This window comes from Bubalus kerabau, chromosome 2 (assembly GCF_029407905.1).
Source record: "Bubalus kerabau isolate K-KA32 ecotype Philippines breed swamp buffalo chromosome 2, PCC_UOA_SB_1v2, whole genome shotgun sequence".
In the NCBI taxonomy this organism is placed as follows: domain Eukaryota; kingdom Metazoa; phylum Chordata; class Mammalia; order Artiodactyla; family Bovidae; genus Bubalus; species Bubalus kerabau.
The window spans coordinates 145,668,224-145,680,814 of NC_073625.1; the positions used below are offsets into that span (position 1 = coordinate 145,668,224).

Sequence of the window (12,591 nt, forward strand, 5' to 3'; positions counted from 1 at the left end):
TCCATATGACAAGATTGTGGAGTAACTGGAGTTTAGTGTGAAGGTTATGATTTGTCACTCTGTATCCCCAAGAAAAGTGTCACTTTGTTCTTGAATGAAGTATATAGCCAGGGAGGTGCAGATAATACATCAGCTGAGACTGCAGTGAGCTCTTGAACATGTTCAAGGCTCTGAAGTGAATTGAAGTAGAATTTTGTGGTCTAGAGACTAAATCTCATTCAGACTTCCCTGTCTCTGGGAAGCATTTGCTGCTTCAGTGAAGCGTCCTGTTGATGACCCCAGTGTGATCAGGGACGCTCCTACAAGCATCATCATTTCCACCCAGCTCACACTCTAAAAATCTGAATCTTTATGAGGGTGTATATGATTTTGAAAGGTGCTTTGTGATCATAAGTGGGACATTCAGATAATTCTAAAGTTGATAATATGAAGGGCATTCGTTGAACACAATAACCGAGAACTACTTGAGAGGTAGGATGGGTTGGGGGAGGTATTTTTCAAAATATTTATATCACCAGAAGTTGAGTTAAGCCCAGTTCCTCTTATTTTGTCTCTTATCAGTGCAGCATCTCTTAGCTTTACATTAGTGTTCCTTATAAAGAAATGTGATCCACACTAGAATGTGATGGCCTACTCTTGAATTAGCCTCCTCTTGTCTCCTCACAGGCCCTCTTCTTGGGTCCCTGCTGGTGTGGGTTTCCTGTCTCCTCAACTGCTTTTCACCCGCTTACATCAGCTGGTTTGCAAAGAATAACTGGTCTGTAAAAATCGACGTACTGGTGAAAGCAGTTACCATTTGCCTATCTAAATCTCTCATTTTAATTATTTCTCCTATTTGGTCCTTTGGCTTTCATTAACTGTTTTTCTTGTCATCTAGTTATGCTCATATTATTTATGGCATTGGAGCTTTGAGAACTGTTTTGGAATCACTTGCAGGAAAGAGGTGCTCTTTGAACTTCTTTCTGATGCATCCGTCTCTGACAAAGCAGAGGCTTTATCTTTTGACAGCAGGATGGGTACCTGTGAGTCTTGGTAAGGACAGACCTGAGCAGTCTGGTAAAGGACAATTTAATTTTCTGTCAGCCTGTGGCCTTTCAAATGAAATTAAACTTGATCCTGGATTTTGAAGTGGTGCTTGCTTTTCATTAAAATTTTACAGAGGGCAGCTGTAGAGGATATAAACCCAGCAGATGACCCTAATAATCAAGGCGAGGATGAATTTGAAGAAGCCGGGCAAGTGAGGGAAGAAAACTTGCCAGATGAAAATGAAGAGCAAAAACAAAGTCACCAAAAGCAACAGAATGCAGAAATGGAGGAACATTTGGTGGTAAGTGGGTGCCATGGTGGAGGGTGGTTTTAACCTGGGGATTTTATTATTTTTTTAATTAATTTATTTTAATTGGAGGTGAATTACTTTACAATATTGTGGTAGTTTTTGCCATACATCAACATAAACCAGCCAAGGCTGTAAACGTGTCCCCCCATCCTGAACCCACTCCCTCCTGATGTCCCTCCCCACCCTATCCCTCTGGGTTGTCCCAGAGCACTGGCTTTGAGTGCCCTGCTTCATGCATCAAACTTGCACTGATCATCTGTTTTACATATGGTAATATACATGTTTCAGTGCTATTTCCTCAAATCATCCCATCCTTGCCTTTTCCCACAGAATCCAAAAGTCTGTTCTTTACATCTGTGTCTCTTTTGCTGTCTTACATATAGGGTCGTTGTTACCATCTTTCTAAATTCCATACACATGAGTTAATACACTTTTTGGTGTTTTTCTTTCTGACTTACTTCACTCTGTATAATAGGTCCAGTTTCATCCACCTCATTAGAACTGATTCAAATGTGTTCTTTTTAACAGCCGAGTAATATTCCATCATATACATGTAGCACAACTTTCTTATCCATTCGTCTGCCAATGGACATCTAGGTTGCTTCATCTCCTAGCTATTGCAAACTGTGCTGCAATGAACATTGGGGTACACGTGTCTCTTTCAGTTCTGGTTTCCTCGGTGTGTATGCCCAGCAGTGGGATTGCTGGGTTGTATTAACCTGGGGATTTTATAAATGCCTAAAGTTACAGTGTTAGTCTCTCAGTCATGTCTGAACCTTTGCGACCCCATGGACTGTAGCCCACCAGGCTCCTCTGTCCGTGGGATTCTCCAGGCAAGAATACTGGAGTGGGTAGCCAATCCCTTCTCCAGGGGATCTTCTCAACCCAGGGATCAAACCCGATTCTCTTGCATTGTAGGCTGATTCTTTACCATCTGAGCCACCAGGGAAGCCCTATAAATGCCAGGTTTTATGCAAAAGGTTTTAGTTATGACCTGTGTGGACAGGAAGTTTACCTCACATGCAATGCGTGCACTCAGAAGGAGTGGGTCATGGGCTTCCTGGGCTTTGTTGGGAGTGATTAGTCATCATTTCCTGCCCATTGAGGCATTGAAATGCACTGTTCATGGCCTGCCTGTTCTTTGTCCCAGAGGACAGGAAAATGCATCTCCAGTGTTCAGTAACCTGAACCTCTCCTTTTGTTTCAACAGATGGCAGGAAACCCAGACCAGCAGGAGGACAACGTGGATGAGCAGTACCAGGAAGAAGGGGAAGAGGAGGTAGGAAGAGGGAGGGCAGGAGGCCAGACTGCTTGGGATCTCACACTCACCTGAAAAAACCTCTCCGAATGGGCTTTCATAGAAAGGTTTAGAGAGCCATAGGCTAGATAAGGAAGGATGGTTTCGAGGAGAAATGGACCATAGCCGTGGAGACATTTGGTTGGAAAATAATAAAAACAGGATGATAGAATTCTCTTCTCTTGTTTTCCCTAGAAATTTTGAATTAAGAAGACATTTGACCTTCCAGGAATGGCATACTTAGGTTTATGTGATCTTTGTAAAAATATTTTCTCCCGTCTCTTTGCCTCACAAGAAAGAAGAACAAAGCTCTGCCCCTTGAAAGTCTGGACAAACCTCAGAGACTTTCTCTGTAGACATGACCACTGCTCCTGCCTCATAGCGACACCCCATGGTGTCTAGCAGAACACACTTAACACCCTCCAGACATGTAAAACATTTTCACTTTTAGCCTCTTCCCTTCTAAAAATTTAGTATCTTAAATTTAACAAAGAAGAAAAGCAAAAATAGGTAAGGAGCTCAGTTGAGTAAAATGCATTTGGGTAGAATTTCTTAGCATTTCATTTTAGTTTGCTCTTTATTGCAAACCCCTCGCATATTACTGTAAATTAGCTTCGTGGAGCCTCTACCATGTGTAGTTGTGTGTCGTGTGTAGTGTTGTGTGTAGTGCCACAATTGTGTAGTTGATTGATTAATGCTGTTGGTTGAGCTGGTTAGTCTCAGAAGGGTACTGTATGGACCACTGGAGCTCAGAACACAAGAGAATGATACGGATGAGGCCCAGGCCCCAGGCTCCGTGTCTCTCTGGACCAGAAAATGGTCTAGCAAATTAAAGCCCTAGTTCAGAGGCGCTTCTCAACCAGGCCTTTGCAAATGTGTGACTCTGGCCCTAAGGGGAACAGCAGGAGAGGATGGACAAGTGGCAGCCTGAACCTACCTGAGAGCCTGCTAAGAGGCCCGTGTTCTGCCTCATGGGCAGGGCTCCCTCGGCTAAGGCTGCTGCCTCATCTGGTTGCATTTGTCAACTTTTCAGAGCTGATGCTGAAGTTTGTGTTTATACCAGGAAAACAGAGAAGAACGTCGTTCTTTGCAGACATTGGCAACATATACCTGTAGTTTTACATGCAATCTTCCTGCCTTGATCCCCTTATTCTCTTTCCTTTTTCTCATCCTGCTGTTCATCCTGCTCAAACCCCTGAGCCGTGTCATCAGAAGAGAGTATTAGAGAACCCGGCAGCCTTGAATATGAAGACATCTGGCAAGAGAAAGATATTCATCTGGACCTCTCTTGTAACAGGATGTCTGGACTAATATTACTTGTTTCATTATGTCCGCTGTCAGGGATCTTTGAGGGATTAAGAGAGAAGAGGCTCACCTTGGCTTCTTTTTAAAAATTCAGAAGAGTAAACATAAAATTTTAATCAGTATTCACTGATTAATTTTTTTTTTTTTTTTTACTTCTGTATTCTATTAGTTAATGTGGGATCCAAGAGGGATCAAAGATAGAAAAGAAAGGCAGAGAGGTGGGAGGGAAGGAGGATGGTGACAGGCAGAGCCCCCCCCACCCAAGTGCCCAGCCCAGAACTCTGAGCTCGGCACCTCTGTCCCCACTCTCTGACCCTGACAGACTCAGGTCATCACACCTTTTCCTTTAGTGTGGCTACCACGTGAGCTCTCAGCAGAAGCCCAGCCTGCCTCTCCTTCCCTGGGTACCTTTCCCCTCTGCCCTCTAAGTGTCCCTTGTTCAGGCTGTATTTTATTTTTTTGGCAGTTCCTGAGGTGCTTAGTTATTGGATTTTCCCACCTCTTTCCACTGTTCTCAGTTCTTCCCTTGCGGAGGGAGAATTTCCATATACCAGTCAAGGCCTACTAATAGAGACGAAGTTCTCAGCGGAGTGCAGCAAAATGAGAAAAACAAAGAGGGTTGCTGTCTGTGAGAATATACAGCCTGTTGTCTATGAGTGCTGTGTATGTGAGCACTCATAACTGTAAAATGCAGGGTAACGTGCATCGTTCTTCTCTTCCTTAAGCCTCAGAGGCTTCCAGCTGACCCCTGAGCCACCATTGGCTCCCCTCCCTTCCAGTCCACCATCAACCTGCCTTCTTGTCACATTTGCCTCTAGGGAGGAATTGCATCTTGCCAGGTTGTACCTGTTCAGAAGCACAGCCCATCAGACTTGTGACTTGAACTTTGAGAGTACAGAACCCAAAACAAGTGTGATGTTAGGAAATCTTCCCTCTCCCTGCTTTCTCTTATCGTAATGCAACAGTGTTTTCCTTCTAAGATCTAAAAATGACTGTTAACAAGCATTGATTGTTTTTGTTTTGGGATCCTTAGAAAGACATTCCTATGATAAGACATTCCTATGAAAAGCCATCCGCGTGTTGCATACTTTACAGATTTTTTTAATCTCCTTATGAGCAAATGAGACAAACTGTGACATTGCCAAAAAGTGCTGTGTGTACTTTAAAATGATTTAAATGTTTAAAAATATAGAGAGCTTAAATGACTACTGTGAAAAACCCAAGTGCTCTGTTTCCCCAATCTGCGTAAAACCAGATTGATCTGAACACTCACATAAGAACAGGTACAGGGTTTCCTGGCTGCCTTTTAGTGGCATGTTGGCCTGGTAATCACCACATCAAGAAACTGTCCAGATGGCAGAAGCTCTATTAAACATTAGCCGGCAAGCAGAGGTGTCCATCATAGACTGAAGCTCTTTCCGTGATCATGTCCCATCCATCTCTTTGAATTTTAGGCTTCTTGGTTACTTAAGGGCATCCTTCCAGTTGCTGGCTCACCCCCTAAGATCTTTGATGCATCAGAGAAAGGTGTGAATACATATGAGGACTGGGTAGCTAGCCAAGTCCATTCAGATTCAGGAGATCTGTTTTGTTTTGTTTTGTTTTTGCTATTTATTAAACTTTGCCACATCACATAGGGACTTTTTCTAAAATGCCTAAATCATTAGATTTTAGTAATGAGTAATTTGAGTTACTTTGTCAACAAAGGTCTGTCTAGTCAAGGCTATGGTTTTTCCAGTGGTCACGTATGGATGTGAGAATTGGACTATAACGAAAGCTGAGCACCAAAGAGTTGATGCTTTTGAACTGTGGTGTTGGAGAAGACTCTTGAGAGTCCCTTGGACTGCAGGGAGATCCAACCAGTCCATCCTAAAGGAGATCAGTCCTGGGTGTTCATTGGTAGGACTGATGTTGAAGCTGAAACTCCAATACTTTGGCCATCTGATGTGAAGAGCTGACTCATTTGAAAAGACCCTGATGCTGGGAAAGATTGAGGGTAGGAGGAGAAGGGGACGACAGAGGATGAGATGGCTGGATGGCGTCACCTACTCGATGGACATGGGTTTGAGTGGACTCCGGGAGTTGGTGATGAACAGGAGGCCTGGTGTGCTGCAGTTCATGGGGTCACAAAGAGTCGGACACACCTGAGTGACTGAACTGAACTGAACTGAATGAGTAATAAGTAATGGTTCAGGGAGATATTTAACAAAATGTTTCCATCAGGTTTAGCAGGATAATAAAGAGGGTCAAGTGTGGAAGACATAACTGGCATGTCCACATTGTAAAAAAGTAACATTTGGCAGTTATTAGTCTAAACATGGAGAAGGCAACAGCACCCCACTCCAGTACTTTGGCCTAGAAAATCCCATGGATGGAGGAGCCTGGTGGGCTGCAGTCCATGGGGTCGCTAGAGTCGGACACGACTAAGCGACTTCGCTTTCACTTTTCACTTTCATGCATTGGAGAAGGAAATGGCAACCCACTCCCGTGTTCTTGCCTGGAGAATCCCAGGGACGGGGAAGCCTGGTGGGGTGCCGTCTATGGGGTCGCACAGAGTCGGACACGACTGAAGTGACTTAGCAGCAGTAGCAGTCTAAACATATTTTAAAATGACAAACTCCATATCATTTTGTCCCATTTCAGTAATGCCTTTAAGATGAGTTTGAATTACTCTTGCCCCCAAATGTAGAGAATATATTACTAGAATATTAAAAAAGGTATATTCATAAATTTGAAAAATTATAAAATTTTCATTTGTGCAATACCTAAATTAAAGAGTAATTTAAATCAATGGTTTCCACCTCAGTTTATATTGTCAGTTGATCCACAACCTAAATTTTCTACAGTAGGTTCCAAGAGAGGCAAGAACTCATGAAACAGTATTTATTTCTCTAGCCAGAGACATTCATTGTCACTCAAGTGGCTCTTAGGCTTTGCTGTGGATAAGAATCCCCTTGGAAAGTGTGTAAAACATACAGATCCCTGGATCAGACCTTACTCTTGGAGCTTCTGTTCCTATCTGTGTGGGACCTAGGAATCGGAGTTTTTCCACAAGCTTGCAGGTAATGCTGATGTTTCAGGAATACACTGTTTAGAGAAGTCTGAACCTCTTAAGACTTCTTTGCAAAATGATGTATGTCTAGGTGCCTACTTACTGAAGACTTTCTCATCAAAGTCTTAAAGCGGTCCTTGACCCCCACCATACCACACACACACACAGAAAATTAAAAATCACTGATTTTTATCTAACCCCTTTCTTTGACAGATAAGAAATTTGAACTTCAAAGAGGTTACATAAATTTTCAGAGGTCACACAGCTTGTTATTGTTAGAACCATGATTAGACCATACCCAGGTCTGCTTTTAAAAGCTATCATAATTAAGTATACCAAGCATAGTAACTGGGCTTCCCAGGTAGCTCAGTGGTAGAGAATCTGCCCACCAGTGCAGGAGACGCAACAGACATGCATTCAATTCCTGGGTTGGGAAGATCTGTAGAAGGAAATGGCAACCCACTCCAGTATTATTGCCTGGAAAATTCCATGGACAGTGGAGCCTGACGGGCTCCAGTCCGTGGGGTCACAAAGAGTAGGACACGACTGAGCATGCACACACATGCACATTACATTAAAGCATAGGAACTAACTAGTTGATACAGGCAAGTTTTTCTTTTTAGAAATTAGTGTATACAGAAGGAATGATGGAATTAGAAAGTCACCATTTTGTAACCCCTAATTAAAACAGTTGATTTAGGAGCAGTCATCAATGGATGACATCACCAGATTAATGGAGATCAGGGGATTTTACCATGGAGGGATCAGGCTGTAGTTGTCTGAGCTCACTGACCAACTTTAGCTTCACTAAAAGTAGAGCAGAGATGTGATGGAAATATGAGGTCTACAGCATCATCTCTGAAAAATCTTTACTTTGCAAATTGAATTCATTCAAGCCTTTAAGCTAACTAACTTCCTTTTGTAAGAAATGTGGAGGCTAAAGAAATAACTGACACCTCAAAGAAGCAAATAAATCCAGAGTCTGGGTCATTTTACTGGACAATAATATAGCATTAAGGAAAAAAAAAGGAAGTGGAATTGGTGTTGGATATGACTTTTGTTTATATTAGGACAAGCCAGATGTAAATAGACATATTTAAGACAATTGAGAAAATGTAAGTAAGGACTAGACATTAGATGCCGCCATGGGATTATTTATTAGATGTGATAATGGTATTATGGTTATATAAGAAAAGTGCAATGTGTCTAGAGATGGGTAGGGCTGAAATTACATGATATCTAGAATTTTTAAGAATAATTCATCAGAAAATAAAGTGATAGGTGATGCAGGCATGGCAACATTGAGATAACCTTTGAGCCTTGGTGATGGCTATTAGGGAGTTTATTGAATCATTGTTTTTGTGTGTGCTTGAAACTTTTCATAGTAAAAACAAATGACCTTATTGTTTATACAGCTTGGAGAGTTGCAGAGCCAAGGATTTAATCTAGCTCTGCCTGACTTCATGGTCTGTATTGGGTTGGCAGGCTACAGGCCTGGGTCTATTTTATAAGTGAAGCCTTACTGAAACAAAAGCCATGCCTTTCTGTGTACATGTTGTCTAAGGCCACTGCTGCGCTAGACTTGGGTAATTGCTACAGAGACTTGATGGCCAAGAAAGCCTGGATATTTACTACCTGGCCCTTTATAGCAAACATGTGCTAACCCTGATTTATTCTTTTCACTGTACCACAGTCTCAAGGCAGTTCCCTCCCAGCCCCAACTACAGTATTGACTGTTCACTAGTATATTTTCATTATAAAGGCCATACAAGACATGTCTTTTCACTGAAATCAACCGGGACGCTTTAGCAATTTTCAATTAGTGAGACCTTAGTACAGTCTGAAATAAGTGCTTCGCTGTTTCCACTGTAATGTCCTGGGGAGTGTTGTCATTGTGTGGCTAAGGGCCGAAGAGATGTCACTGGCCACTGCTACAGCCTGCGCCGAGGCAGAAGTGTCTTCTCTGTAGCTCGCTCTACCAGGACACGTAAATACAAAATATCCTCTATATTTGTCCCCACAATGTATTTATTTGGTTCCAGTGTGGTACAGGGGCTGTGAGTCCAGCCAACAATGGACTGGTTAGACAAGACTCATGAAGGCCGGCATCTTAGGCTGGCATCTTTGAAGGTTCATCTTTGTAGATTCTTAACAGGTCCCTCCAGAGTGAGTCTGATGGGTTGCAGTTCATTCTGCTGAACCTGGGCTATGGACACCTTGATGCAGCCCTTAATTTGTTGTTCCTTAATTATAACACCAGTATACTTTCTTTTTCTTGCCCATTTCTGGGATATTTAACACATATACACTGCCCCCCCCCCCCCAATTAGGTAATTTTGTGTTACTCAAGACTTACTTTTATGCCATTGTCATAGTTAAGGTGTAAAATATATTACCCTCTATTTTCATAGATGTGATCATTAAATAGAGATTTAATGATCAAAAATATTTGGATTCTCTGATTTGCATTTTGAGATAATCAGAATCAATGACACATAATAGTAATAGCATACATGAAAGAGAACTACTTAAAATAGAAATGTCTTAGAATACAAAGACATGCAGGGATTTGAGGTAGCTTAATAACTATTCTATGAAGAAACTGAAATGATTATGTTCTGTGTTCTAGATATTTTAGCCAAAAAAGTTTATTCTTAATTATAGAAATGTATATATACACAGGTTTTTCTCTGTTCTCTATTACACTAAAGTGTAGGTGGTGGTGCCTGATTTCTGTGACTTGTAAATATCTGTAAGAGCAGATATTTTTTTGCATTGATTCATTCATTGATTCATTTATTCAACAATATTTATTAAGCAGTTGCAGCATGCCAAGCATGCCTCTAGGTATTGAAGGCAGTTAGTTGAGTAAGACTGATGGTTCCTGTTCTTCACAAGAACTTACATTCTGTCAGAACTTTCAGACTTTCACAGTTCTCTCTTTTGGAAAAGAGGAGTTTTTTAACTTTATAAGGTGAATTTCTTCAGGTGTTATACTTGGAGTGTTAACCCTTATTCAAACAAATCAGAAACTCAACACACAAAAGTCCTAGATTCTGAATAATACTAATTTTTTTAGTAAGTATGTTACACATTTATTCATGGCTAATAGACAAGTCAAATCTTTGTCTTTTCAGATTTATTTTTAGTTTAATTTTGTCTTTACTGATTTGAATGAACTTATTGGAAATCAGAATATGTTGCTTCAAGTGTTGAAATGATCCAAGTGTCCACTTGATGTCTCTGGTTTGTTTTAGGTTCAGGAAGATTTGACTGAGGAGAAAAAAAGGGAATTGGAGCATAATGCTGAAGAGACCTATGGTGAAAATGATGAAAATGTATGTGTAGGATATAATATTTCTGTTGCACATGTGTGCCTTTGAGCACGTGAGTAGGAGACACCTATGTATAGTTGGAAAGATCCCAGTGGGTACATCTAAGGTGCCATGGAGTATAACATTGGGAATTAGGAAATTGTGTGACAGTGTGAAGATTAGAAAAGACAGTAGCACTCTTGCCTATTGGAATATTTTCTTCACTTGTTTTCTTTCTGTTTTGTTCTGTTTTTAAGAGGGAATTATTTATGCTACTAACTCAGTGTCCTGTTTCTCAATTTTCCTTTTGTTCTTTTAACTTTAAGGCCGATGAGAAAAATAATGAAGGAGAAGAGCAAGAAGTTCGAGATGACAACCACCCCAAAGGCCGAGAGGAGCATTATGAGGAGGAGGATGACGAGGAGGAGGATGGGGCTGCTGCCGCTGAGAAGTCACAGCGAAGAGCTGAAATGTAGCCATGCCCGATTTCACAGGCAGAGCTCAGCTGTCGGATTCTTTTCAAGCTGCTCAAAAATAAATCTGCCTACTGAACTCTAGGATATTTAATTACAAAAATTAAAAATTTAGACCTTTTTTAACTTTTGTATTAGAAATGCTCATACATTTATATGAATATATTTTGATAACCTAGGTTAGAGCTTCTTTTTATAGTCAAGCAAGACCTGAATGAGAAGAAAAATGATATAGCAGACGTTAGGCTCTGAATCTCATTTTTCGCAGACTATGTGGTGTTGGAAAATACCTTGATTTTGTATAGTTTCAACTTGTTCCTTCTCTCTCTTCCAGTTTCCAAGTGTTCTGCTGTCTGCCTTTGATAAAATGCAGAATTTCAAGATAGGGAATACTGAAAAATGCTGTACACATTTTAAGGAGAATGGCCAATTTACTAATTGGTGCCTTTCCAAGGTTCTTATGTATAGTTCTGATAGAATTTTCACCTGTCTGTGTATCTCTGGGATAAGATTCATAGACAGTGACATACAATTAGAAAGACATTTTTTGTTATAAAGACACTGTTTTTCAGGCTTCTCGGATCAATTAGAGAAATGTTTGATTTTACTTAAAATCATAGGTCTTCCTCTTGAATTAAATTTAAAAGTGAGATAGTACTAAAACTTACATGGCACTATTCTGGACTTAGCTATTTCAGGATTCAAACAAGGTATGACACATCAGCTATTAATCTTTTTAAAGGACTGACACGTTGTTTAATAACGAATTTGGTGTATATGGGTGGCATTTTCCACATGAGCACCCCTTCTTTTTTTCGGTAGTCACCCAGTGATAGCCTTGTTTTAGTATCTAATTCTTGACAGTAATACATATTTCCCTGTAAACTCTGTGCCTCAACACTTAATCACTGATGACAAGCATGAATATGAAGAAGTACAAAACTGTACAACTGAACAGTATATTGTTCAAAAACTATATGGTGAAGTACATAAGGTGGTATGATTGACCCTCATGACTTTTCTATTTGCTGGGATTAGGTCTGTGTTATACCCATGGATACACGTTTAATGATGTTGAATTATACAAATCCCTTAAAATTAAAAATCAAAAATTTCCCATGGGATAGAGACATATTTCAGTCTCAAGTATAAAAATTTTTAACTAAATAGAATTAGGTTATATCATTCATTCATATGTGTGTGGTTTTATAATAGTATTTTTCAAATTAAAACTGATTTCAATTTGTACTATTATTGTATGAATGTAATTTTATTTTTTAATAACCACACTCATGTATGGTTTTTGATTATCCCATATGAGTGATTATGTATGTATGCATAGGAATGCTTTGTTCAAATGTATTTTGGATTTTCAGTAATCATGAATCAAATCTAACCTTTATGTATAAAAACCCTTTATGTAATGTAAAATGTATAATATTGTACATAATATTCAGAATACAATTATTTTGGTAAATTAGTTTGTATTTTTAATGTCCCAGTTGCAGTATTTAATTATTTGAAACACATTGAAACTTGGTAATAGTCAATAAAATGAAAAGGAGCAAGTGGTAAATCTTCTAAAAGTATGTGATTTTTTATTAGTTTCTGATCTTACAACACTTTTCAGTTCTTTTTCATAAAAGGAAAAATTTTAAGAGTTACTAATGTATAGTAATGAATTATAAAGTGCTTTTCCCAATCTATTCCTATTTTGCTGTCTCTGTCTCTGCTTGGATTGGCTTGTGAGTTTTTCTCCCCGTTTTTCTAAAGAAAGAGCTAAGAATGTTTATTTTATTTGAGCTAGTTCTGGA

At 39.9% G+C, this 12,591-nt stretch overlaps 1 protein-coding gene across 11 annotated transcripts in view; it reads left to right on the plus strand.

Moving 5' to 3' along the window:
- The window catches only part of GOLIM4 (golgi integral membrane protein 4), an 84,010-nt gene extending 71,657 nt beyond the window's left edge, over positions 1-12,353 (plus strand). For all 11 annotated transcript variants that reach the window (XM_055569143.1, XM_055569145.1, XM_055569142.1 and 8 more), the window contains 4 exons: positions 1,160-1,327; positions 2,547-2,615; positions 10,248-10,328; positions 10,631-12,353. In XM_055569143.1, coding sequence (XP_055425118.1) covers positions 1,160-1,327; positions 2,547-2,615; positions 10,248-10,328; positions 10,631-10,780 — 468 coding nt within the window. In that variant the 3' untranslated portion in view covers positions 10,781-12,353. The remainder of the gene's footprint in view (positions 1-1,159; positions 1,328-2,546; positions 2,616-10,247; positions 10,329-10,630) is intronic.
- The last annotated feature ends 238 nt before the right edge of the window (positions 12,354-12,591 follow it).